Source organism: Hylobates moloch, unplaced genomic scaffold (genome assembly GCF_009828535.3).
Source record: "Hylobates moloch isolate HMO894 unplaced genomic scaffold, HMol_V3 SCAFFOLD_4, whole genome shotgun sequence".
Classification (NCBI taxonomy): domain Eukaryota; kingdom Metazoa; phylum Chordata; class Mammalia; order Primates; family Hylobatidae; genus Hylobates; species Hylobates moloch.
This window is the reverse complement of record NW_026652279.1, coordinates 48,507,879-48,535,770: the sequence shown is the minus strand read 5'-3', so window position 1 is coordinate 48,535,770 and position 27,892 is coordinate 48,507,879. Positions and strand designations below refer to the sequence as shown.

The 27,892-nt window shown below is 48.7% G+C and overlaps 1 protein-coding gene across 7 annotated transcripts in view; it reads left to right on the top strand.

Annotated features, from left to right (window-relative positions):
• BOC (BOC cell adhesion associated, oncogene regulated) overlaps positions 1–27,892 on the top strand; it is a 75,419-nt gene that overhangs the window by 42,525 nt on the left and 5,002 nt on the right. For 4 of the 7 annotated variants that reach the window (XM_032755062.2, XM_058437499.1, XM_032150161.2 and 1 more), the window contains 11 exons: positions 14,200–14,346; positions 16,693–16,836; positions 18,281–18,574; positions 18,942–19,214; positions 20,239–20,546; positions 23,978–24,140; positions 24,553–24,663; positions 25,135–25,341; positions 25,711–25,892; positions 26,437–26,542; positions 26,910–27,032. In XM_032755062.2, the coding sequence (XP_032610953.1) occupies positions 14,200–14,346; positions 16,693–16,836; positions 18,281–18,574; positions 18,942–19,214; positions 20,239–20,546; positions 23,978–24,140; positions 24,553–24,663; positions 25,135–25,341; positions 25,711–25,892; positions 26,437–26,542; positions 26,910–27,032 (2,058 nt within the window). Of the gene's footprint in view, positions 1–14,199; positions 14,347–16,692; positions 16,837–18,280; positions 18,575–18,941; positions 19,215–20,238; positions 20,547–23,977; positions 24,141–24,552; positions 24,664–25,134; positions 25,342–25,710; positions 25,893–26,436; positions 26,543–26,909; positions 27,209–27,892 lie in introns of those variants that run through there. The other 3 variants (XM_032150162.2, XM_058437498.1, XM_058437500.1) reach the window with 2 other exon arrangements.

Genomic DNA, 27,892 nt, shown 5'->3' with positions numbered 1-27,892 from the left:
TTGGTTGCAACCCAAGAAGGCACAGTGAGAGAAGAAGGGGCTTGTGCAGAAGCCGAGCTGGGCTTATTTGAAAGCCAAGAGCTATTGGCTTGTCATTTAGACATGAATCAGAAGGCGAAATGTTTGGGCCCGACTAGAAAGAAGAAGTGCTGAAAGTTGAGAGAGCAGGCATGGGGGGCTGTGTCATGGAAAAGCGGGAGTTGGTGGAGTGGAACTGCAAAGCTTGGAGGAGGCAGCAACGAGGTGGCGGGAAGGTGGGTGGGGGCAAGTGAAAGGGGTGCTGTCTTTGGGCTAATGCCATTAGGGGATCTGGCCCAGACGCAGCAGTAGATTAAGTTTCTGAAAGCACATTCCTGAGCAGAATAGGGGCTGTGTTTTGCTGGTTGGCTGATGTATGAGGGAGGCCAAGTGGTAGATGGGATTACCGAAGGCACGGTCTGCATTTAGAGGAAAGACTGGGCAGCGGCGTGCTGGTGCACACGCATGCACACCCACACACACTCAGCATGGTAGGCTTCCTTTTCCTCTGGCCTCTTCTCCACGCTTTCCCATGTTTATCCTCGCACAAAACAGTTGCTGTCTGGCCTACCTGGCAAGATGCCGCCTCCTGCATCCACCCTCTAGAAGGGAGCTATAGGTCATGGGGCTTAGGACCAGGCTTGAGGATTCAGGGGTGGAGAGGAGGCCTCTAGCAGAATAATTTTCTTGTCCAGTGTTGGAAGCTGGAGGGTCCACTTGTACTTCACCCTGACCGGGTGACATCATCTTTTGATTTTCAGTAAAATGGAGCCAGAAGTCAAATCACCTGAAGAGTCTCACCTGCACTCTCTCCCTCCCTCCACCCCAGGTTGTCCTGCCCATGTGGGTAATGGCTGCTGCATGCTCTGTGGAGGTGCCCATCTCGCTGTCCTCTGTGAAGGGTTTTTTATTTCCTATTTAACCTAAACTTTAAAAAAAAAAATCTCTCTTGCTGCCAATGCCCTGCTTCAGATCATCTTGTCTAATTCTTGGTTTTTGAAATGCTTTTAACTTTGAACTCCTTCCTTTCACTTCCCTTTCCCTTTCCCTTTTCACAAGCCTCACACCAGGCAGCCAACCGCTCTACACAGCTCAGCTGTTCCAAGTCCGCTCCTGAACCAACAGCAGACCCTGCCAGGGAGCACTCCACTCCTTCTTACTGGACCCTGAGTTCCACCTCAGGCCTGTTCTCAACACAGCATGGCAAGGAGTCACAACCGACTCATCAGAGCTGGCAGTGGAAAAGCTGTTCTCAATCCCTTACCTCTAACAGTTAACCATTAATAATTGTTTATTTTTAACTTTTAAGATTTTTTGATAATTTTATTCTCCCAATTCTCCCATCATCCCTAGGTCCCACTGGTAGCTGGAAATAAAACAGGTGGTAACCAGGTAGCAACCTGTAATTCTAAACTTGGGAATTTTAGTCCTCAAGTTAATGTGAAGTCTTAAGCTGCAGCCGGTATAATTGAGAACAGATCAGTCACCACTCCTTAAGGCCTCCTAGCGCCAAGGCCAGGCATATACTCCTGAATGGTCCTATCTCTGGCATCAGAGATCAGCAGGCAAGGTGGCTGACAAGAAAGGAAGGAGTCCCCCTCGCCACTCATCATCATGAATCTCTGACTTTGAGAAAATGTCTGAAGTGACCAGGGACCCTTTGTTACCATAATTTAATTTAACCCATGAATAAAATGAAGGGCCAAACTGGTATAATGGAAAAACAAGAAGCTAAAAAAAAAGTTTTAAATTCTGGGTTTAAGCCTTAGCTCTGCCACTTAAGTGTTCCATGACTTTGAGCAAATCACTTGGTCTTTAGGCTGCCACAGCTGTGAAATGAACACAGTAATTACATCACCAGTCTCATGGGTTTTTTGAGGAGAAATGGGAGAATGTATGATATTAGTATTTGAGAGCATTTTAGAAATCCCAGGCTTTATTTGTTCGCCCATGTGGTTGTCAAATATTTCTGGAGTGTCTTCTTTCTGGAGGCTCTGAAGCCCGTGTCCAGCCCTGTGCTGCCCAGCTGCATTCTGGGAGTGACCCTTAGGAAGACAGTTCAGAGGGTGGCAGAGCTTCCAGTCATAACCAGAACCAATAGAGGGCTGGCTTCTTATAAAGAGACAACTAACCCATGTCCTGTGACTTTCTTAGTTCCTTATATACATGTGTTCTCTAACTCAGATTCCCACCCCCAGCCGCCCTCAGGAGCAGCCACAGTGTCATGGTGCATTGTCAGTGTAGCCCACAGAGCTGCTCACTGATGCTCCTGTGGGTTCACTGCTGCCCATTCAACTGCTGCCCTATACAGACGGCTGTTGTTTTGCACTGACAGGCTGGGCTGACCCTGGCCTTCAGCATGGTGAATCCTACAAACAGAAGCCATGTCTCTTTGCTCAGCTCCCCTAACCTCTAATTCCCATCACACACTTCACTAAGGTCATCTAGGTTCTGACTGTGAACTAGAATAGTCCATAGTCCATTAAGGACCATTGTAGACATTTCTTTCTTAAGATATTTCTAGCTTCCTTTATCTCTGTATTAGGGTTCTCCAGAAAAGCAGAACCAATAATACATATATATGTGTGTGTGTGTGTGTGTGTGTGTGTGTGTGTGTGTGTGTGTATGTATAATATATTTAATTTTGCATATGTATAATTATATATTATACAAAGATTTATTTTAAAGAGTTAGCTCATGCAGACTGTAGATTCAGGTAAGAATTGATATTATAGTCGAGGGTAAAAGCAGGAAACTCAGGCATATTTTCTGCGTTGTGTTCTTCTCTGGAAAACATATCTTTGCTATTAATACCCTCAATGATCAAATGAGGCCTATCCTCATTAGGGAGGGTAATTATTTTCTCAAAGTGAAAGATTGTCTAGCAAAGTTGACACATGAAATTAACCATCACAGTCCCCTACTGTCCACCTGAAATACACCACCTGCCTGGAGTTCTTTTGGAATATGTCTCTTTGGAGGCAATGTCAATAAATTAGATTCTCCCTAAGTCCAGCTCCCAGAATCATTAATGGCACCTTTAGACAGAGATGTTTCCATGCTGCCTGGACAATGGTTATTCCTTAACCTTTGTGGAGCCATGAGCTCCATTCAAACCTCTGGATGCTTTGGATTTCAACCTTGGGTGGAGCTGACCATTGGAAGATGCAGACACAGAGACCCTGTTGCCCCAGCCCCTACCAGAGATGCATTCACTGGTTGCAGAAACAGCTTCATGAAGCCCTCTCACCTTGGCAGAGGCATATTGTTTGGATTCTCTTTGGCCACAGGTGTCTCAGAGCAAAACTGTGGTTTAATTTGGGCAATCTTATTAAGACTATCCTTTCCTAATTTTCCCCTAGTCTTGATTTTTAAATATATATATAAAACCTGTATGTTGATTTTTTTTCAAGTTTTTTTCTCACCTCCTCTGTGAAGTGTAGGGGTGGAGAGGATGAGAGAAGAGACAAGCAAGCAAGAACTCAATAAATAGAAAGAATTTATCTCTCATTTCCAACAGTCACTATAATTTCTTCCCAGAATATGTCTTCTTACTACAATTAACAATCTACCTCTTTAATTTAATTTTGTCCTCAGTACCTTACAACTTAATGCATTCTATTTCTAAAGGCTTCTATTAAATAAGACAAGACCAAAGTTCATGAGTCCCACTTGAAAAACAGCAAGGCACTCATTCTCCATTGCTGACTCCTATATTTGGATGTTTTGGAGGTTGGTGCCCTAAGAATTGGGAACATTTAGAATTTCTAACAGAGCACAGTAAGATCTGGTCCTGGCCATTGAACATCTCTCAGTCTAATGGAGAAGGTGGACTTTGTTAACATATTAGTCATAAAGCAAGGCAGCCCCATGAGTTGCCCGACAGAGATCTGAACAGATTTTAATGGGAGCTCGGAGGCTAGCAAGGATTCATTTCCATTTCAGGGGATTGCGGAAGACCCAGCAGTTGAGCCTTGAAGAATGTGTACAAGACAACCTTGATTTTTAATTTCTGAGTCCTCACGTACCTTTCTCAGACCTTTAACAACCAAATTCAGCTCTTAACATTGTGTATTCAGACCTAGGCCCAGTTCAGTTTTTGGGATGGAACCAATACTGCCATAGAAAGTTTTATTTCCATAGTGAGATATTTCCATGGTGAGCTCAATCAAATTCTTAATCTAGCCACCAGGTGATTGTCTCTCTCTCTCCATCCTGTTCCCCGCTCACCCCATTTCTTGTTGTTTCTCATCTCTTTTCTCTTTGGGTATGAACATTTTCTGATTAAGAAGGAAACTTAGAGTGTTTTCTCCAGTACTCCCCACTTCCGCCCCCGTCTGGTTCAGTTAGCCAGTGACTCCCTGACAAAACAGGAGGAGCCATTCCCTCCAAATTGGAAAAACATTTGTGTGTTGGCTTGGGCGTCAGGGAATCCTGTACAAGCTTTTTGCCTTGGGATGAAGGGATGGCAGTGAGAAGGGCTGTAGGGAAAGAAAACACAGGTGGCTTCCTAAGCTGCCCCAGGAGGGGAAGGAGATTTGCAGCTGGGGCAGAGTGTGAGCCTGCCTTGGCTGGGAGAGACAGAGACAGCTCCACACAGGGGGATGGAGTTGGAAAAGGAGAGCCAGCTTGAAATTTAGTTGTTCCATACCGTAAGTTATGTGTATTTTACTTTGCCAGTTGGGCAAGAAAATTATTGAAAGATGGCTGAGATCCAAAAGGTGCTGAGCAACTGGAGCATCTTAATAGGAAATGAATAAGGAATACCTTATAGCTTTAGGACAAAGTTACATCAACGCTTTCTGTTTTCTACTGGATGCAGACAGAAATTCATAGCTCACAAGAATTGTCCCTGATATTCTGGTGAAATCTTCAAATGGCGTTGGCCACACTAATCCTATTAGCCCTGGTGCAAGTACCCAGACAGATCCGTGGTGTAAGTTCTGCTCAGAGCATCTTGGCAGCAAATGTCTGCCCCAAACAGCCAGGGGTCCCATTCTATATTTATCAGAGGTCACTATTTACCCAACAGACCTCAGGTTCATAGTGCATCTTCTACCAAGGACACCCTGAAGGACTCTTAACCCACTCCACCCTTGTCCTCAATTCATTCTTTGCACTCACAGCCAAATGCTTAAATACAATACTGGGTTCATTTTCTAAGCTAAGAGAAAAGGGAAGGGCTGTGTAGTATGTTGATTCAGTGAGCCAAAACACAGTTTGAGGAGCTTTTGCACCAGAAGCCAAGGGAAAGATTGATTTGCCGGCTTGAAATCACTGGACTCCTTTAAGGAGCATGATGCAAGATGCTTCCTTTAAAACAAAAAAGAAAACCAAGAGAGCAAATGAGTCCTTGGTTCCGTCGTTTTTTCAAAACAGCTTCACACTTCAGCATCTCCTGTTTCTTGTGTGTGTGTGGAAAAGTTGAGCAATTTCTACTTTGACTTTGTTTTTAGACTTTCAGCCATTTTTGGAGTCTGGTAATAATCTTGAGCTCTATAGAACAGTGAGTCTGTCCTGCAAATAGACATAATGTTCACATCCAAATTAAAGGAGGATCACTTCATAATGAGAAAAAATGTAAACAAAAGGAAAAAAAACTTGCTGAAGTAGAAACAGCATTCATTTTCCTGTAGGGAGAATTGTGATTAATAGTGAGGTGCTTACAGCCTTTCCCTCAGGCCCACTTTCCATCGCGCACTTTCTCCTAGCTTTCAGAGTGGTGGTCCCTCAGCTGGCAGCATCTTCCTCTCCATCCCGTCCTCAGAAAGTTCCCACCTCCCTTGGGTTACTAATTCCTTCTCAGTTTTCAAGACTCACGTATCTTCTCTAGGAATATTTCTTGACCCCTTCAACTTCCAAGTCTAGAGTAAGTTCTCTTCCCGGCTTCCTTAGTACCTTGGGTTTGCTTCCACAGCCCTTTCTTGCCTTTCTATCTGGAGGGTAGGAACTGTTATTATGCGTCTGTGTCCACAGTGCTGTCCACGGGGCCTGGCACACCATAGGCCTTCTGTGAATATCGTGAAAGAGGAATACTCCCAGATAAAACATGTTTGAGGTCTAGAAGATGAAAAAGGGCATACAGAGGGTAAATTAACAATTTCTGAATTTCCTTTTCAAATTCTGATATTAAAAGTTTTCAAGAAGTATATAAGAAAGGATAAAGCAGGAACTCAGGATACAAAGAGGTTGAAGATACAAATGGATTCAAGAAAGACTTAGAAAAATTGATGAATGTCAGAAGCATAAAACAGCATTTGAAAGAAACTGAGATGTTTGGAGGAAATTCTGGAACCTCAGGGAGATGCCAATGAATTTGGCTCCATGACCTAACACAGGGGTCCCCAACCCCCAGGCAGCAGACCAGTACCATTCCATGGCGGTCCATGGCCTGTTAGGAACTGGGTCACACAGCAGGAGGTGAGCGGTGGACCAGCAAGCATTACCATCTGAACACCACCTCCTGTCAGATCAGCAGTGGCATTAGATTCTATTAGAATAGAATAGAATAGAATAGAATAGAATAGAATAGAATAGAGTAGAGTAGAGTAGAGTAGAGTAGAGTAGAGTAGAGTAGAGTAGAGTAGAGTAGCGTAGCGTAGAGTAGAGAGTAGATTTTCACCATTCAGTAGAATAGGGTTCACCCTCTAATGGTGAACCCTATTCTATTGAATGGTGAAAACTATTCTATTCACCCTCTATTGGTGAACCCTACTGTGAACTGTGCACGGGAGGGATTTAGGAGGTTGTGCGCCCCTTATGAGAATCTAACTAATGTCTGATGATTTGAGGTGGAACAGTTTTATCCCAGAACCTTCCCCCCCAGTCTCCCCACCCATGGTCCATGGAAAAATTGTCTTCCATGAAACCCGTCCCTGATGCCAAAAAGGTTGGGGACCACTGTCCTCACATATACCTCAAGGGGCATTTTGGAGTGGGTGGATGGGATTGATGCCACTGACGCTGATGGGGGTATGCAGTTTCCTGGTGTGTGGGAAGAAAAAGCAGACCCCACTGCCCCATCTCTCCCACCTGGAGTACTATTCATCACAGCCACACCAAAGTGCTCATCCGCATTCTCTCTCTGAGCTCCTCAGCCTCCGCTTTCTCTCCTCCCTCTCTTCCTGCACAGGCTGCCAGCCCTTCCAAAGCCTGTGCCAGGATCCAGCTCTGGCTCTGATGAGTCCAGACCACCAGGACTCACATTAATTTTCCCACTGCTAAGTTTATAGTTTATATTTGGTTGATCAGAGAAATATGTGTGATGTGGGTTGCTGGCAAGTAAATCTTTTTTTCCTTCTTCTCTTTCTTCAGTATATATTTTTTCTAACTATTTCATTCCTTCATCTAGTCCAAAAGAAACTCCCCAATTCTGCTAACCAGCCCTACCTCAGAGCAGCCCCGAAGTCGGGTAGATGAGATGGTCTACAGACCAGACATCTTCTGTGTTCATCTGGCTGCCAGACCCAATGGAGACATGGCTCCATCCTTGACATGTCTTTGAGGATTAATGCATTTCTCGTTCTCTTATGTCTTTTTTCAAAATAAAATATTGTTAATTGGTTCAAGCCAAGAAATTCCTGAAGCCTTAGGCCAATTCATTGCAAATCATTTAATGACATTGCAAAATAGGTTCTTTTTAGTCTCTCTCCTTCTTCCTCTCCTACTCCTCCCTTCTGGCCTGCTTTCCCCTCCTGCCCACCCCCAGATTTCTCTCTCCTGTCTTGACTTTGATTTTCAGCCCTCATCCCCCAGTCTCCTTCATCTCTTCTCCAATCTCAGCTTTCTTCCACTGCTCAAATCTGGGTATAAATCCCACCTCAACTGAAAGGAAAAGAAAGAAACAAGATTTAACAACTAATGTGTTTGGCATCTACAAAGGTTTGTTTTTTCTTCTTCTTCTTCTTCTTCTTCTTCTTCTTCTTCTTCTTCTTCTTCTTCTTCTTCTTCTTCTTCTTCTTCTTCTTCCTCTTCCTCCTCCTCCTCCTCCTCCTCCTCCTCCTCCTCCTCCTCCTCCCCCCCATGGAAACTGTTTTCTTTAAATAAAAAAGAGCATGCCTTGCTTTCATCAGAAAGTGTGTTTGAGAAATTTCATGTCATGTTTCCATGGTTGTCAGGAGAGAGCTTGGGAGCCAAAATTATTTGTGCAATTGGACAGGCGGAAAAAAATCCCAAAGACAGCAAACATATTTATCCAGTCTCCCTGCCTGCAAAGGGAGGAGCAGTACTCACTCTGCCAACCATGTTTCTAAGTGTCTCTGTAGATTACAGTGTTGACTTAGGCTGGAGTGCTGGTGGACGTGGTGAGGACTACGCTGGAGAACACCACGCTTGTGAATTATTGTGTCCTGCCTTGTCTATGTGATGGAAAGCTCCCTGTGGTTAGGAGCTATGTCTTTTCTTCTTTGTATTTTCTGCAGTGCTTGGCATAATAGACAATTCTGTAGCACCTGGCTTGCTAAATGAATGACTCAATGATGACCAGAGGGATGATATTTTACCAAATGCTGGTTTTGTCCTGCTTTGTGGGCTGCAGGGGGTCTATATGCCAGGGCTAAAAGACTTAGTCACTACCCCAAATGCATGGCTTCTGAGATGCCTGCCCAGCCCACAGTAAACCCCAACCACTCACCAGGTGCCAGGCTTTCTGACCTCATGAGAGCACAGTGAGGCTCCAGCCTTTCCTCTGCTTCTGTAGTTGTCCCACATCTTCAGCAGAAAACTGCCATGGCTTTTCACTTGCAGATCATTTTATTTCAGAGGAATAACCTTGAGGTCATGCCAAGCCATGGTTCCTCAAGTGACTTGGGGGTCGAGAATTGTGTTGGGACTCTTTGTCCATCAATGAAGCAGTTTGGGACACAGGAGAGCCCCCGTATTGTCCAGAGGCAACATAGTGAGGAGTGTCAAGAACACTTTGTCTTCTCAGACTCTACAGCCAAGTCTGTCTGATAGCCATGAGCCAGAGGCTCAGCCAGAGAAAACTCTTAGTAACTTTACTTCTTCTGCACCTCTGGTGTCTCTCAAAAAGGGACTGAGGTGCAGGGAAGGACCAAAGGATCAGCATGCCACTGAGTAGTGTTCCATTAGAGCAGAATCCTTTGTGCCTTGTAGCATTAGCCACAGGTGCAGCAAGCTGCCACAGGGACAAGTTGAGGCTTGGAGGTTGTGACAGTTGGGGAATAGAATTATCCATCAGCCCAGAAACCTGCCAGTGGCCCTGAGGCTGCTAAGTCATCCTGGTAGCATTGCCACATGAGCCCTATGCGGTGCCCCGTGACCTAATGGATCCCATCCAGACCTCTGTAGAGGAGTGCAGGCTTGTCCTGTGATCCCCAGGAACAGGCAGGAGGGTAGGACAGGACTGTACATGAGAAGTACCTGCAGGGGTAGAAGGCCAAAGTTTCTTTAAGCATTCAGCAGAGCTCATGGATATGGGGATATTGGTAACTCCATGAAGCATCCAGCGGATGGTGGCGTCTTACTTCTCTTCTTAGGTCAAACAGAATTGAACTTCAATTTGAAGCTTAAAGGAGGGTGCAGGAGAAGATTGAATGAAGAACTCCCTTGGACGTGATTGTTAGGTTTATGGATTACACCTGGAGCATTTAACTGAGCCCCAACACATCCTGTAGTTGGACATGTAAAGTCCATGAAAATTGGGGGATAAGCTTACAATTAATATTTGACAGTTTGTGTTATGAAAATGCATGAACATACACCAAATGCTGTAATTTAATTCATAGCTCTGCCAAGCCTTTTATTAATAAAGGAAAGATAGAGACTAGAAGGTGGTGAGAAAGAAATTCAAGAGATACTCAAGATAAAATGTGCCAATTTGCAGTTTCACATGTGATCCTGCTGATGGCAGCCACATCCATGTACCTTTGACAGTCTTTAATTTGCTTTCTGTTTTTCCCATAGCCAAAAAGGTCTGTGCCTGATGTGCCCTTTGAACGTGAAGAGAAAGCACAGAGTACATCACATGATGTGTGTCTGAACACATCCCTGTAACGTCTGTGTTCAGGCATCCTACAGAAGTGATGTATCAGAGTGTACATATTCCCTTTGGAAACTGAGCTCCCAGAAGGAAGGAACTGGGCCAGGTTCTATATGGAGCCCAAAATATCATAGGCTTTCTCAGAAATCGCAAAGCTGTGTGACAAGTAAATAAGGTCAGTAAACTCAGAGATGGCCCCAAAGACCAGGACTTCCGACCTGTTGGGAGCTGAGAAACAAAAGTGGGTCTACTAGCATTTGATTAATGTGGACAAGTTAATGAAGTAGCTGGAAAATGCACAAAGAGAGGATGCAAAAGAAGGGTGCGAGGGGAGGGAAGGTATAAAGCTGCAAAAACATTCCTCTAATGGATTTCTCAAACACACCAGCCAACAGGCAAGGGCAGGTGTCGTGTCAAACCATTTCCCCATGAAACCTGATCCATGTTTCTGCAGCGGAGGCCTGCTAACCCCATTTGTAATTGAAGGGCCTGTCCCTTATTTCCAGTGAAGCACACCGAGCAGCCTAGGGACTCAGCCAGGAAACCAGCTTTGCAGACAAAGGGGCCTGGGAACAGGCTGGTTTCCTTCATATGCGCCAGCTAGAGCTCCTCTCTGCATCTGCCCCATCTGATGGCTGATTAGGCTTTTATTGATCATGAACTCCCCACCCCTCCCTGGCCCCCTTCCCGTCCAAAAACACTAGAAAAACGGAGTCCTCTGATTTTCAGATCATTCATCACTTCATTATTCTGCCTTTGATCCCTTAGTGAAACTCAAGTTTTACTCAAGCGGCCAAATTGGAAGTGTTTTAAGCTAAGGCTAAGCTTAGGGGCACGGGGGGAGGGGGGATGGGGGTAGGAGGGACAGGGCCAAGGACCGAACTGCTGCTTATTTGTTTTGAAGCCAGGAAGGCTCGCCTGCCAGTTGCCCCTTGTGGGGAGCTGGATGTCCAGCTGGGGTGCCCTCGGTCCTGCCTGCACAGGCTGTTGTGCACATGTTGGCATCAGAACAGAGGGGCTGTCTGGCCGCATGGCTGACCAGTGCCCAGCTTCATGCTCCCCCACTGCACAGCCTTCTGTCTCCAACTGAGCAGCTGTCAGAGGGTGCAGCAGGAGCCAAGAGGGGATTAAAAGGGACAGTGTTTTCTACCACTGGGTTGCTGAGGTGGGTGCCTGGCAGAGTGCATGCTCCCTCCGTGCCTGGATAAGCCCTCAGTTACAATGGGCAGGAGCCTGGGGCCATGAAGATGGAGATGGCATCCTGGTGCCAAACTCCTTTCAGTTGCTTACATCTTTCTTGCAAAATGATCTGCTAGCTTTAAGTATATTCTTTGCTTAAGGCAAATTTCCTTGGAATGAGGTGAAGAAAAGGAGGAGGAAAAAAGAAAAAAAAACCTCTTGGTGGAGTAGTTTGGGATTTATTCGACCATGGAGGAGAGTGCTTCACAGCGCCTGAGGAATTTTCCAGATGCCCCTAAGCTCACAATCACTCACAGCTCACAATCACTCACAGCTCCCTTTGTGGGGAGCCTCCTGACTTGGCAGGTACAGGGCGCACTGGCCTGAAGGGGGATTAAGGCCTTTGCATTTTTTAAGTGAATTGCTTTCAGAAAACAAAGTTACCGATATTTAGCTAGAACATGTTGAGCTCAAGCAATTCCTTTCCCATAGTCCAAACTTCCTCCTCCCTGAGAGAAAACTCATTAGCTATCTTGGCTGAGAGGCTCAGCCAGGACTGGGCTAAATAATTTGTGGGACCAAATGCAAAGTGAAAATGTAGGGTCCCTCGATGAAGCATTATTAAGAATTTTCAGATGGTGAAAGCAGATCATTAAACCAAGTGTTACCCCGTCAAGTGCAGGGGCAGGTCGTACACCCATCAAGCTGGCCTTGGGCTCAGCCTTCCAAACTGTATTTATTTAGCAAGGATTCAGAAAGCATTTGCTGTATCCTCAGTACTATGCAATAGAGCTTGGGGTTGGGGTGAAGAGTGAAAAATTAATAGGCTTCCCACCAGGAATTTATCATTTAGTTAGGGGCAGATATCACACACAAAACATTAAATAATTTTGAAATCATTATTTAAAAGCCCAGGAGGCCCTACACTTACCCATAGGAAGGAATCTATGAGAGATCTCACCTTGACCTGCAGGCATCACGTTTGTTCAGCCAAGAAAGTGAAATGGGGCAATAGAAAGGAATCAGACAGCCAATCCCCGATTTTTTTTAAGGTTTGTGTGTGTGTGTGTGTGGGTACATAGTATGTGTGTATATTTATCAGGTACACGAGATGTTTTGATACAGGCATGCAATGTGAAATAAGCACATCATGGAGAATGGACTATCCATCCTGTCACTGTTTTTACCACATCACTCCTTGAATAGCATGCATTTCTTACAGTACATTTATTAGACCTATTTCACTTCTTTCTTCAGATCCCGCATAACCTCTCAAAAAACACTCTATTTGCAAAATAGCTTCCATTGGCCACACTTAGATATAATGTTCATAGAACATTTATTGTGCTAGGCTCTTGTCCGTTTGTTCAAAATGTAGACCAACTTCAACTACGAATTTGAGTTTCTAGGCAGCATAATGGGCGTCTTGTACCTAACTCGTGGGGCTCAGCTTCCAAGATATTCATTCTTTCATTCATTAACATTCATTCATTTATTCATTCAACACTTGCCAAGTGTGTACTTGGGCCAGGACCTGGGTTAGGTTCAGGGGACACAGACAGGAACAAAACTCGGTCCCTGCCCCTAAAGAGTTCACAGTCTAATATTGTAATCAAAGGGACATCAATCCTTTCACAGAAACAATAGGGCTTTCCTCCCCGGTGTTGGCTTGAATTGACTAAGAGCTGCTGGGAAGTTCCATTACGTGGGAAGCCTCCTGACCTCACTGAGTACCTTAATCACCAGGCACTCCTAGGGTGACACCAGTTTGTTTTTGGTCATTATCTCTTGTCTTCTGTGAGAAACCTGATTCCAGCCCTCTCTGGGTCTCCACTGGAAACAACAGCAGAGGCAGGTGCAGTCTTGCAGTGAAATTGCAGTCAGCCCCGATGCTGTCAGTCCCGGGAGCCGAGCAGAATTTGGTGTGGCCAGCATTCGGAGGAGGTGCCTCCAGGGCTTTCTGAGTACCTTTAGGAAGAGAGTGTCTGGGTAAAATATTTCCATCTGTCTTATACTCCATTACTTTTATTTCTCCTCTTAAATTCAGCTATAATCCTGAAAACCAGATTTCCAACTTGGAATGCATGCAGTTTTATTGTGCAAGTGGTCTCTGTTTTATTCAGCAACATCAGTGATTTGGCTCATACAAAGAGAGATTTGTTGTTTGGACTCTTGCATTGTTTGGGAAACATTCTGCTTTTATTCTAGATTAATCTCCATGCTCTCCCACTTTAGATCCCATGGTGCCAAGCCAGGAGAGATGGCTATGGGGCTGCCAGAGACCACAGCCTCATGTCAGGACCCTGGCTCCTCCATAGTCCACTGCCATTAAGCCACCCTGGCGTGCTGCCGGTTGTCCTGGCAGGTTCCCCTTTGTCTTAGAAAACCCTTAGGGTATCCAGAGTCCTGCCCCCAGCCCCAAGGAAGGATCCTCCGTGAAGTGGGGTGTGGCTCCTGAGCAGCAAGAATCAACCTTCTGGTTATAACCATGGCCAGCAATCAAGTGGAATCTCAGGCCTGTTACTTGTCATCGTGGATGCCTAAGGAGAACCTGGGAAGGCTGTTCTTAATCAACTTGGAGAAAAGACATCAGCATTCTCTTTTATTGTCCCTTCCATCTCCATTAGCTGAGCCTTCTGACAGCTCTGCTAGGACATTTGTACCTTGACCCACCCCATTTCTGGGGTGGATAAGCAGAGCCAACTTGCCCCCACATCTCAGTATAAGAGATGGTCTGAGCCAGAGGCACCCCTTGATGGGATTCTCTCTGCACCTTCCCCCAGCTTGTATATACAAAGTGAACCCCATCAGTGATGAGGGCCCCACACTCTTACAAACTCTTGTAGACAACAAGGGGCTGAAGGAAGAACTCGGCGGATCCCCTGATATCCCCCTAGGTGTGAGCTTTGTCATGATGGACAACACCAAGGCACAAGCCCACCCTGAAATGTCACACTTTTGTTCTGCTCTCCTCCAACCAGCACCTTCCCTTCTCTTCACAGATCTCCAGGACTTCAAGTTAGATGTGCAGCACGTGATTGAAGTGGATGAGGGAAACACAGCAGTCATTGCCTGCCACCTGCCCGAGAGCCACCCCAAAGCCCAGGTCCGGTACAGCGTCAAACAAGAGTGGCTGGAGGCCTCCAGAGGTGAGTGGGCAGGAGCCCAGAGGCCGAGGCTGAGGCCAGAAGGGAAGCTGGCCTCCAACCGCTCGCTGCTCAACGAAGCTAGGGCAGCTGCAGCTGCCTCCCAAACCCCCCTCAACATGCCAGCAGCCTTGTCCTCATGCTGGCCAGCTGTCCTCCTCCCTTTTTTTTCCTTTTAAGAGACAGGATCTTACTCTGTCACCCAAGCTAGAGTTCAGTGGCACAATCAGAGCTCACTGCAGCCTCCATCACCAGGGCTCAAGAGATCCTCCTTCCTCAACCCTCTGAGTAGCTAGGACTACAGGCACATGCACCATGCTTGGCTAACTTTATTTTTATTTGTTATAGAGGCAGTCTTGCTATGTTGCCCAGGCTGGTCTAGAACTCCTGAGCTCAAGCAATCCTCCCGCTTTGGCTGAAATTACAGGCTTGAGCCACCATGCTTGGTCATGTCTTCTTTCTTGATATTTAGTCCTGTAGGGTCCCAAAGCTGGGGAAGTCCTCTGTCTTAGCATGAGGCGTTTCTTTATCCTTTCAGGCTCCAGAAGATATTACCGAGATGCTGCTGTTCCATCCAGGCTCTCAGCACATGGTTCTGCATGCTGCCTGTGGAAGTTCTGTGCCTCCTGGCACACACAGGAAGGCTGCCTAATAAGCCCATTCATGGAGCCCCAGGGTTCCCTGGCAGGGGGTGGAGCTCTTCCCCATGCAGCAGAGCAATCTTTGTAGTGGACTTCATTTTTCCCTCTCCCCGTTTGCATAGTAAATGCAGTTATCTCAGCTGTCACAGCTCCATGCTCAAGCCACCGTGGACAGACACGGCAGCAGGTCTAGGGAAGCCAAGACTTGGTCCACAGAATGCCAGAGGGGAAGGGGTTGTCCCTGAAGTCAAAGCCAGCTTCTCTTCACAACTGACCCCATACTCGAGGCCAAGTAGACCTTACTTGACCTGACTCCACAGCTCAAAATGTACACCTTTTAATTGCTTGAGTCCAGGAGGCTAAGGTTGTAGTGAGCCAAGATCCTGCCACTGCACTCTAGCCTGAGTGACAGAGTGAGACCCTGTCTCAAGAAAAAAGAAAAAAAAAAAGTATACCTTTAAAAATATTCTATAGATTTTAAGATATTTTTATCAACTCTTTCTGGTTATGAAAGGAACATATGTTCATTATAGAAAACGTAGAGAATACAGAAAACTGTTTTCAAAAGGGTAAAACACCTAATCCAACCACTCAGAACTAACTGGAGACTGGGGGAAGAAGAGCATTAATCCCTTCTGTCCCCAGCAGAAGGTTGGCCACAGCCTCTGGGAGAGGCCTGCCTGCCCCACCAGGGCCAAGAGTTTCTCCCACTCCATCTGGCACTTGCTAATAAGCAGCTCATACCTGGGTGGCCCAGCAGCAGGCAGGCACCAGGCTTGGCAACAGCACGGCTCTCAGGAGGGGCCACCAGGGCAAAGCTCAGCACTGATGGCCATAGCTTTACCTGCCGGGAAGCCAAATGCCACCCTAGTTGCTGGGGTGTCCAGGAGCTGTGAATCTGCCTCCTAGCTACAGAACCTGAACACCCATGAGGCACCATCCCAGGGCACCCGTGGACCAGGAGCAGACAGAGCCTAACAGGCCTCTTATGCGGAAGAAAGGATTTCAGTGGCATTCATGGGGAGGACAGTGGTTGAAAGTCAGAATATTCCTCTCCAAGTAGCAGAAATGCAATAATGAAGGCGATTCTGAGTGATGGCTATGACTGATGGGAAGATTTGCTCATCATTTCGGAAGGGAGAATGATGGGAAGCTCCAAAATCAATTTCGTCCTTCCTGGAGGCTTGCAGGAATGATGATCTCATCTCTCATGTGTGCAGCCTGGGCCTCTCAATCCTTACAATGGCCCTGAGGCAGCATACATTAAGCCTTTTTACAAATGAGGAAACTGGATCAGAGAGATTAATTAACTTGCCCAAGATCACACAGTTAATACCCAGCAGACCCAGAGTGTGAGACCATGGCTGATTCCAAATCTTGCTTTCTTACTAGCCTCCCTTAGCTCCCTTTAAAGTATAAAATGCTCTTCCGTTGACCTATGCACTAAGTTGTGGCAGTTAGTCAGTCAGCCAGTCTGTTAGCTGGTTGGTTAGTTACCTTTTCTCTCTGGCACTCTGTCCCGCTTGTTGCAAGGTTTTATGGGGAGAACGGCATCTTAGGCTTGGTCTTGTGGGGACTCAGGTGGACATCAGCTCCTAGTGCCTGCCCAGCCTGTTCCTCTCCCTCCATGCACCTCTCCTTTGTGGAAGCTGCAGAGTGAAGCATTCTGAACCCATACCATCTTCCCCTGGCCCTGCCCTTTCCACAGGTAACTACCTGATCATGCCCTCGGGGAACCTGCAGATTGTGAATGCCAGCCAGGAGGACGAGGGCATGTACAAGTGTGCAGCCTACAACCCAGTGACCCAGGAAGTGAAAACCTCCGGCTCCAGCGACAGGCTACGTGTGCGCCGTAAGGCCCGGGCCCACCTGCTGGGGGACGGGGGATCACTGATGGAAGGGCTCACAAAGATGGAAAGGGAGGTAGATACCTGGAGGTGCCACATCCAAGCTCCAGTTCTGTGTGCACTGGCTTTGGCCAGGGGTTCTCAGCCAGGGGTTCTCTGCCCTCTGGCCAGCCTCAGGGCCAGCGTCTCACAGCACACAGCCCCAGGCAACTGTGCCTGCTGCCACACCTGCCTGATGGGAGGTTTCCTTCACGGTTACTTTGCAATTGGGATGGGTCAGAAGGTGTGTGCTGGGACAGGACGGTGGGTCTTGTCTCAAGCTCAGCAGCAGACACAGCATGTGCCTAGACCAGACGGCCACGTGGGAGGCCTCCAGGCTGCTGTTCTGCCCTACGTGAGGTCCCTGGGCCTGCACTCTCTGCACTGATGAGGTGTGCCCAGCACCACCCTCCGGTGAGCTTCCAGGAGGCCCACATGCTCTCAGTGCACAGGAAAACAGCAGCTACCTTTCCGTGCGCTTGCCTGGAGTCCCTGCCTATTCAAAGGAGTGACATCTTACACAGAGTTCGGCTTAGAGTTGGCACCAGAGATGCAATCACTGTGAAGCTAATGAAGTTAAACTTCCATGGTCCTTCACTCACTGACAGAGGCCTCACAAGGCCCTAACTTTGTATCATTTTCCATTCTTTTTGGGGTCTCCGAAACTGTATAAATTTCAGGTTTTAGAAAACCTGGGTCTGCCCCTGGTTGGCATATAAAGCAGAATCACACATGCTCCTCGAAGGTCGCTGAGGGACGGCACACATTGGAGAGTAAACGTGCCTTTCAGTGAGTTCTCTACAGTTTGTCCACAGTGTTGAAAAAAGATTACAGCTTTCCCAGCTGTGCACCTGAGGAAGTACATAGGTGATTTGCATTTGGGGACCTTGCAATATGAGAAATGCGTGTGTTTAAACAGTGGATTCTGTTCAGCTCAGCAGGAGGCCGGCTCTGAGATGCTCACTGTGAGAGACAGTTGGTCCTGAGAACCATAGGGTGGGGTTGGGAGCATGGCAGATTCTTGTTTCCCCTCTCATCTTCAGCCTCACAGTGCACTTACTGAGTGCAAGCAGAAAGAAGTATCTGTACCATTTAAATTGCCTCTCCACTCCCTCAGCTTTCTCTCTTTGCCAGCACACGTAGTTAACTGTGCATATGTTGTGTTGATGCTGCTGTTCTTCTGTGTTATCTCATTTCTTACTCATAACAGCTCCCTGCAGAAGCAGCCCTTGTTTCTGATAAGGACACCAAGCCCCAAGGGATTCTGTAGCACGCCCCACTCTACATAGGTTGAAAGATCCAGAATGGCTGTTCGATCCCATCTCCATGCTCTTTGACTGCCTCCTGGGGATGCTCTACAGGACATCCTGGTCCACACGCCTTCTGTCCTTGCCCTCCTTGCCCCTCCAGGCTCCACTGCTGAGGCTGCCCGAATCATCTACCCCCCAGAGGCCCAAACCATCATCGTCACCAAAGGCCAGAGTCTCATTCTGGAGTGTGTGGCCAGTGGAATCCCACCCCCACGGGTCACCTGGGCCAAGGATGGGTCCAGTGTCGCCGGCTACAACAAGACGCGCTTCCTGCTGAGCAACCTCCTCATCGACACCACCAGTGAGGAGGACTCAGGCACCTACCGCTGCATGGCCGACAATGGGGTTGGGCAGCCCGGGGCAGCGGTCATCCTCTACAATGTCCAGGTGTTCGGTGAGTGTCTGCTGTGGACTGTCTTCTCCTTGGCCTTCTCTCTGGTCTGTGCAGCCTTTCTAGAAATGTAACCCAGGCTCACAAAGGGTTAGCATCTTGTCAAAGGCCACATGCTGAGTGAGGAACAGAGGCATGCTGAAGGGTCAGGGCTCTTCGGATCCCAGAGCAAGAGCACGCAGTCCTGGAGCCCTCCTGTCACGATTCTGACGGTGGAGACATCAGACCTCTCCTTCCCTCTACTCTGCCCATTAGGAAAAAGCAACAGTCAAAGGACAGGGGAGCTGCTCCTAACTGCATCCCTCCCAGCCCATCTGGCCCTGGGACAGAAAGACACAGCCCTTCTCACCCTGCTCTGGTTTCCTGGCAGAACCCCCTGAGGTCACCATGGAGCTGTCCCAGCTGGTCATCCCCTGGGGCCAGAGTGCCAAGCTTACCTGTGAGGTGCGTGGGAACCCCCCGCCCTCCGTGCTGTGGCTGAGGAATGCCGTGCCCCTCATCTCCAGCCAGCGCCTCCGGCTCTCCCGCAGGGCCCTGCGCGTGCTCAGCATGGGGCCTGAGGACGAAGGCGTCTACCAGTGCATGGCCGAGAACGAGGTCGGGAGCGCCCACGCCGTAGTCCAGCTGCGGACCTCCAGGCCAAGTGAGTGTAGCCCAGGGGTCTGAGATTCCAGCTGATGATTCACTGAATCCTTTTCTCAAATGAAATCTAACTTGGAACCCCAGTATATAAGATAGAAAAAAGTAGCTTTTAGTTGTATGTTCAAATTTATATGAACTTAATAAATCAGAAGTGCAGATTTTCACGAATGAAAATAGCCCATTTAATTATTGTATTTTAAAAAAATATTTCTGTGGAACCCAGTTTGACCACCACCGCTCTAGTGCTTTGGTAAAGAAAAGCCAGTCTGTCCTTCTCAACAAGCTTCATTCCAGTTGGGGCCTATGCCAACTGAGCAGTGACCATGCTCAACCAGGGAGGGGTAATGGGGATGTAGAGCAACGCAGCAAAGACCCTGCCCTTGAGAACTCCCCTATGGAGACGAAACTTACCAGGGAAACAACTTGAGAAAAATACAGCAATGAATACAGTACAATGCTAAGTCAGCATTATTGGGTGCCCATGTCCTATGGTGGGGAAGGTCAGGTAGAGGAGAGACAGTGCTGGCAGATTCTGTGGAAACCTCCTGAAGGAAGCACTGCCTCCTGGCCTCACAGACTCTCAGAGGACATTCCCAGTTGCGTTCATGTCTCATATTCAGTAGGAAAAGGCCCACATGGTGCCGTGGTGTTAAAATTCCACCATGAAGGGACATGTCCCCATCTCCAGCCTAGACCGAGAGGGAAGGCACAGGGTTCCTGAACCTGGGGAGAAAATTGAGTTAGTCACTGGAGATGTACCTAACACGGACTCAGGAGTTTGCTTGCTATGCCCAAGCCACCCCTGAGTCCGGGCCAGGCAGGCCAGGCTGCCTTTTCCTTCTGGCAGGACAGGGACACCAGCGCTGTCTTCCACGGAGCCTGGCTGGCAGCACAGAGTGGGTGGCAGTATAGCTGATGGTGGGCCCGGGTTGCCTCTCTGACTTCTTTCTGTTTTCTCGCCAGGAACAATGGCTCAGCAGGTAAACCAGGAGACTAACCTTTCCTTCTTCCTGTTGGTCCTCCAGGCATAACCCCGAGGCTATGGCAGGATGCTGAGCTGGCTACTGGCACACCTCCTGTACCACCCTCCAAACCCGGCAACCCGGAGCAGATGCTGAGGGGGCAACCGGCACTCCCCAGACCCCCAACGTCAGGGCGGCCTGCTCCCCCGCAGTGTCCAGAAGAGAAGGGGCAGGGGGCTCCCGCCGAGGCTCCCATCATCCTCAGCTCGCCCCGCACCTCCAAGACAGACTCATATGAACTGGTGTGGCGGCCTCGGCATGAGGGCAGTGGCCGGGCACCAATCCTCTACTATGTGGTGAAACACCGCAAGGTATGGCCCTAGTGTGGGGCCGCTGCCTCCCCTGCACGGCCTTCCCAGCAAGGCTGAGCAGAGTCACTGCCTCTTGGCCATCTCCCCTTGAGCTCCCGAAGCCTGAGCCAGTAATCCCCACCACTAAACAGACCCTTCTGTCTCCTCCGGTGTCCGTCCCTGCCACCTCCCAGGAAGCTGGTTGTGAGATGGGTGTGTGGGAGCCTGGAAGGCCCAGGAAAAAGCCTTGTGCGTGCATCCGGTACTAAGCTCTATGCACTCATTTCCCAGAAGCTCACACTAGCTTCTAGTCCCTGAGGAGACCGTGAACAGTCTCCCTGGTAGCCATCACCCTCCTTCTTGCTTTCCTCTGTCGTTAGTTGTTGATGTTACATTTTGTGTTTTTATGAAAGTAAGCCGTGCTGGGTCCATACCTGCAGGAACCTGGCATGGTAAGCCAGCTGTAATGCCAGGAAAACAAATATTTGTGAACAAGTGTTTTCTCTGTAGGCTGTAAAATACCCCCTCAGTTCTCAGAATCTGTCATGGCTTGAGTTTGACAAGCAGGCATTTGGGCTCAAATCACATCATGTTGTTCAGACCTCAGCTATTTCTCCTTGACAGAAGGAAGTCTGTCCAGGTGAATGTTTCAGGAGCTGTCAGGGAGGGAGTCTCGGGCTCTGACAGGATGCGGGGGCAGAGCCCAGCCAGGCCTATGCTCCTGGACACTGTGTCCTGTGAGGCAGGGCAGGGTCCCCAGGCCGCCACTCTCGCTCAAGGCTGTGCTCTTACCTGCTGTTACCCCACAGGGATGAGGACGTGAAATTCCCTGTAAGAAAATGTCCTTGAAAATGTTTTTGTTCACTCCAAGTATATGCCATTTTCTTTCTAAGGCCATTTGATAGTAGAAAACTATTATTCTTAAATGGATTTTTAAAAATTGTATTTGATAAAAGCATATACATGCTGATTTTTAATATGCATTTATATTACGTTTGCTTATAAAAATGCTATGTGCACTTGGTGGAAAGCATATGAATGTGGAATTAAAAGTCTTTCTCCACTCCTCTCCACCTCCACAAACAAGCAAGAAAACAGAACCAACCCTGCACAGTGGAGAGCGCTAGCTGTGCGGAAGCTGTTTCCCTGCCTTGGAGCCTGGCCCTGACTCCTTCTATTCTGTTCTTTTCCCTTACGTGCTCTCCTAGAAGACCTTGGGTCAGGACAAGTCCATAGAGACCCTGGGGTTGTCAGAAAGACACCTAAGGCAGAGCACCCCCTATGCCCCCTCTGCTGCCTCCCCAGAGGCAGGGGGACGGGGCGAGCAGTTTCTCATTAGCCCTCCACCTGCTGGCCTCTTCATAGGCAGCCAGCAAAGCGAGTGAATGAGTTTTTAACAAAAAGCAGTATTGTTCACATGTTGTAGGGCAGGACTGGTCCTAATCCTATTTCCCCATGTAACTGGACACCTCCATCTCGGAGTTGTAGACAAAGATCAGGGCAGGCCAAACGCCCATGGTTCCCAGGAGACAAAACCCAGCATGAGAGCAAGAATAATATTTTTCAGGCCAATAGGTGGCCGTGAAGCAGCCTCGCACAAGAGGCAGACTGGCAAAGGCTGTGCCGTGGTGATCCGGAAATGCCAGGCTCAGGCCGCATTCACCCCCTCAGTGTGTGTGACAGTGACTAATTACCCTTCTTTTTCTTATTTTCATTTCTGGGCCCAGTGGAAGTGTGAGGCCGGCGCTGGGAGGGCAGGGGTACATGGGGCGCAGGGGAAGTGAGAGTCCGGACAGGCCCCTGCTGCGTCTGGCTTCTCTCAGGCTCCAGCCTGGGGCCTCCTCAGCCTAGGGTTGCCAAGGCAGAAGTTCTGGCTTGAAAGCAGTTCCTCTCTTACGGAACTAACAAGTCTTAAAGATTACCCAAGAAAGAATTTGAAATCAAAAGTCAGCATTCGGGCTGTGTTTTTTCACCCCCCTTCTCTTGCTGGGGATTGGGAATCATTCAGCTAATTTTCACTGTTTCACATGCATGAGGCAAGTTTCATTTCCTGGTGCATCTGCAGACCCTAGGCTACTGTGTTTGGGTTTCCAGCACCACTGGGGAGTCTCAGTTTGTAAAAACGTCTCCCCTTGGAACAAATCCTGGAAGCCTGACAATGAGCCCAGACCATTCCTGTGCCTTGAATGGTAGGTTTTGTTCGATTTTGGAATATTCTGCTCAGAGAGAAGAGCTTTTCCTTACAGCTGTTTTCTTCCTTCAGCAAACCACAACTTGAGGCTCCAGCAGGTTCTCTGGGGTGTAGAGTTGGCAGTAAAGTCTGTTGTCCCGAAAGGTGGGGCAGCAAAGATGAGCAGCCTCTCAGCATCACCTGCTGGGGAGCCTGGAGCTCCCTTACTTTTTCCTTTAAAGAGCTAGGAATTTGAAGCTATTAAAGATTAATCCATCACAGTCACAATTCATCCACAGTTTTTAAGTTGTGAGCAAGGACTGAAGGCTGGAGCAGAAACAAAGAGGATTGAAATGATAGACACTGCACTGGGCTGAGGATGTGGAGAGGGGCCCAGAGAGGCCAGGCATTTGCTGGGAATCTACTGTGCACCAAGCTCACTGTGGGGCACTTTATACAACTTCTCTCATTTAATCTTCAGAATAACCTGAGAGAGTTTATTTGCCTCATTGGTGAAATGCAAAGCTGAAGGGTCAGAGAGTTAGGGGACTTGCTCTGAGTTACACAACCGGGATTTGAATCCAGGACTTTGGATCCCAGACTCTTCCCAGGATAGGGTGCAATGATGGGCATGCTCTTTGGAGTCAAGTCACGGTTTTGGTGCTCACTAGCCATGTGGCCTTGAGCAAATTGCTCATTTCTCTAAACCTTAGTCTCCCTATTTGTGAAGTGGGAACAATATTAACACCAATCTCTTGGGCTATTTTGAGGAAAAGGAAGTAGCACCTATAAACTGCTTAGTTCCATGCGGAGCACAGCGTAAGAGTAAGTGCTTAGCGAATGTTGCTATTTCGATGGGCACTGATACTTTCGTTACCTTTCTCATCATTGTGTCTCAGAATATAAACAGAGGGAACTGCATTTGGTTTACATACAGAAGGAGAAAGAAAGCAAAACATGGAGATTCTTTGAAATATAGGGAGAGAAGGTCTTTGGAGGAGTTCTCAGCAATATCAATCAGGCTATCTGACTTCCCCCACTGAGGTTTCTTTGATGAGAACATTAGACAAGGGTCAGGAAGCCTGACTTGAATGTCCCAGTAAGGTTGGTGTCCCATAGCCAGGGGGGTCGGTCTGAGTCTGTGCCACCCCAACCCCAACCTGGCTCATTGTCCTTCCCCTTCTCCTGCCCTCTTGGGCTCAGCGCTGCTTTCTTTGTAAACCACAGCCCACTCAGAGCCCGAGGCTGAGATGCCGGTCCTTATACCAGCTACCTTCTCCAGCAGGTCACAAACTCCTCTGATGATTGGACCATTTCTGGCATTCCTGCCAACCAGCACCGCCTGACCCTCACCAGACTCGACCCCGGGAGCCTGTATGAAGTGGAGATGGCAGCTTACAACTGTGCAGGCGAGGGCCAGACAGCCATGGTCACCTTCCGAACTGGTGAGAGTCAAACATTGCCCCTTGCTTAGGGCTTCCGTGGGTCTAAGCAAGTTCCACTGGCCCAGGTGAGAATTCCTGCTTACGTTGCCCCAGCTGTTCACCTTGAACTTCATCTTTCCTTCCAGCTACCGCCTCCTTGTGGTTTGTGTGCTAGGCTGAGGCCCCAGCTCTTATCAGCAGAGTTGCCAGCCTGCATCTCTGGCACCCCTTCGTCCCTCTGTCACACAGGGGCCAGCAGTAGTACCACAACAGAGCCAGTCTAGGCCGAGGCTGAGCCCACACCCTCAGTGCCCCGGATGCTTATTTGCATCACTTTGTCATGCCCCTCAGCAAAGTCTCAGGCAAAAAGGACTCTGTGGGAGGGAGATATGCCTGCTTCCTCCCTTGCTGACTACAACCCATTTCCACCCAGGACGGCGGCCCAAACCTGAGATCATGGCCAGCAAGGAGCAGCAGATCCAGAGAGACGACCCTGGAGCCAGTCCCCAGAGCAGCAGCCAGCCAGACCACGGCCGCCTCTCCCGTAAGCCCCGAGCAGCAGGGACAGGACGCGCAGTCAGGACTGGAACTGCCTCAGAGGGCCTGTTCCCGTGGCTAAATGGGGTCTTGCTTCTGTAGGTCCAGGGTTTTTGTGACATTTTCTTGGCATCTCCCAGTTAACCACAATAAGAAAGTGTAGTTTGGAGCTTTTTAAATAAAAGGCTGGCATTGATGCTGGGATTGCTGACTGGGTGCATCCAGAGAGCAGCGGAGGCCAAAGCTGTGGTCCTTGGGCCGCCACACTCTGGCTTTGCAGAAGGATAGCATAAGGGGTCTTAGCTCAAAGCCTTCCCCCAGGAGAGGCAGCCCGGGCAGCCGTGGGGAGGTCTCACGTGAACACCAGTGGGTGGAGGGCTGTGGGGAGGAGTGGGCCCGTCAGAAGCAAGCCAGGCCCAGTGGGCATACAGCGTCATCTCACCCTGCTTCCTTCCTCACTGGGTACGGTCTTTCCCAGCCCCAGAAGCTCCCGACAGGCCCACCATCTCCATGGCCTCCGAGACCTCAGTGTACGTGACCTGGATTCCCCGTGGGAATGGTGGGTTCCCGATCCAGTCCTTCCGTGTGGAGTACAAGAAGCTAAAGAAAGTGGGAGACTGGATTCTGGCCACCAGCGCCATTCCCCCATCGCGGCTGTCCGTGGAGATCACAGGCTTAGAGAAAGGTAGGGGCCCTTCCATGCTGTGGCCTCGGCCTGATCCCCCAGCTGCCCCTGACCGCCTGGAGGAGGATGATGAGCCTGGGATCCCCTTCTCTCGGCCCAGGCCCCCACCCACCAGCATGCCTCCGTGTTGCTGTCTGTGGTGTTTACCACAGTCCTACAAGCCTTCCGCCTCCCTCCAGAAGAGCATCCAGAGCCATCTCCCCCGCAGCTCGGCTCTGACAGTGGCGGGTGTTCTTGTGAGGCCTTTGAGAACTTGCTTTGGGGAAGGGCTGCCCAGAAGACCCCTCCAGGTCCTGGGCCTTGAAAGGCCATGGGAGAATCAGAAGGTGTTTCCCAGCTCCTGAGTTCAGTGAGTGTCCCTCTCACCAGGCACCTCCTACAAGTTTCGAGTCCGGGCTCTGAACATGCTGGGGGAGAGCGAGCCCAGCGCCCCCTCTCGGCCCTACGTGGTGTCGGGCTACAGCGGCCGCGTGTATGAGAGGCCCGTGGCAGGTCCTTATATCACCTTCACGGATGCGGTCAATGAGACCACCATCATGCTCAAGTGGATGGTAAGCGGGCCTGGCCGTGGACTGCAGCGGAAGCCAGCCTCCCCTAAACACCCTTCCCTGTGAGCCTGGGGATTAGACTCCCCCGAACAGGGCACCTGAAAGCTTCACCAGTGGAATTTGGGAGGCTCTTAGTGGCTGGAGCTGCTCTAGTGGTCTCCTGTTGATTCTGGTGCCTTGACCTGGTAGACCTCACCCTCCTTCCTGCCCTTCCCCTGACACCACAGGGGATCCCAACACAACTGTTCAGGGCCGCTTCTCAGCCACAGGGTTCCCTCACATGTCCAGGGAGATCAGAAGCAATTGAAGTCTTTGGCAATTTGTTTCTTCTCTTCAAAAGCTTAGGGACCTCTAGGCTAAATAAAATAATGAATAACCTTCACAACATTTTTCAGAGAACCTCAGGAATATCATTAGAAACCTTTGCCAGGGGCCCTAAGTGAAATTCAAACTCTGGACTGGGGTAGAACCTTCATACACCAGTGGTTTTGCTTTGATGATGTTTTCTCTGCCCATTGTCAACTTGTTTCTTCTCCATTCCCTATAGTACATCCCAGCAAGTAACAACAATACCCCAATCCATGGCTTTTATATCTATTATCGACCCACAGACAGTGACAATGATAGTGACTACAAGAAGGACATGGTGGAAGGTGAGACACAGTTCTGTGTTTATAGCTTCTGCGTGATATAGTTTCCTCCGCTGGCATAGGGGACAAGGTATTGGTGAAATCTGGTGAAGCATAAACCTGCGTCTGGTGTGACATGAAGCTCTAAGCTCCATGTCATTCACTCATTCATAATACCCTTGAAGCTGTCAACTTCATGAACCCACATGATGATGGGACAACATGGGTGGACACCTAGAACATTTCCTCCAGTGTTCCTCCACATGCCACCCCTGTGCCAGTCAGTGGCATCCTCCCCCACACACTGCCCCAGCTGAGTCTGACTATGAGATTGGGATCAAGAAAACCATATACACATTGCCATGCACCATTCTCTGACTCTCTTTCCCAGGGGACAGGTACTGGCACTCCATCAGCCACCTGCAGCCAGAGACCTCCTATGACATTAAGATGCAGTGCTTCAATGAAGGAGGAGAGAGTGAGTTCAGCAACGTGATGATCTGTGAGACCAAAGGTGAAGCTCTTTGGGTTCTCTCTCCTGTCTTGGTGTTTCCAGCGAGGGAAGGCAAAGTCACCATTCCCTGTGCGGTGCTGGGTCTCTTTTCCAGGAAGACTGTTTGTTTTCCAAATACCCTCAGACTTGGTCATGTTTCACTGTCTACTTATTTGTCTGTGCCTAATACTAAATAGGCCATGATGACCTTCAAGGAACTTGATAATTAACTCATCCATGAAATCAGGGAATAGACCTCATTCTTGAGTTGGGAACTTCCTATAAATACTTTATTCCTGCAATGATATTTGGTGCTTACATGGGTTGGTTTATTTAACTGAACTACAATCCCATGAGATAGGAAAGGAAGTGGGCATGAGGAAGCTGTATACTTCAGCCAAGGCCATGCAGCCAGTTAGGGGTAGAGCATGCTTTGGGCCAGGATTGTCTTAACTACAAGACCAGCCCCTTTCTATTGCACTTAAAACATGTTAGACATAGTCACATAATAACTTGTTAATATTTGCACATTGGTCAGATGGGGAGATAGCATTATCTCCATTTTGCAGATACTGAAAGTGAGATAAAGCAGTTGTATTGCAAAGAACATAATCAGGAGAAGATCACAAAGGAATAGGAATAGAGACAGAACAACACATTTTCCATTCATCAAGGCAATAGCATTCTCTCTCCTGCTTCACTGGCTTTCAGTTGTTCAGCAGATCCTCCCTGAGTGCCTCTGTGTCTCTCCCTGCCCTCTTCCATCATGCACACCGGAGGGAGGGCAGATACATGCACAGCCCAGAATCCTGGATCACCTGGTGCAGGGAGTGCCCAGAGGGAGGAAGAGACTTCATAAAGCCTTCACACTGGTCTTCTGG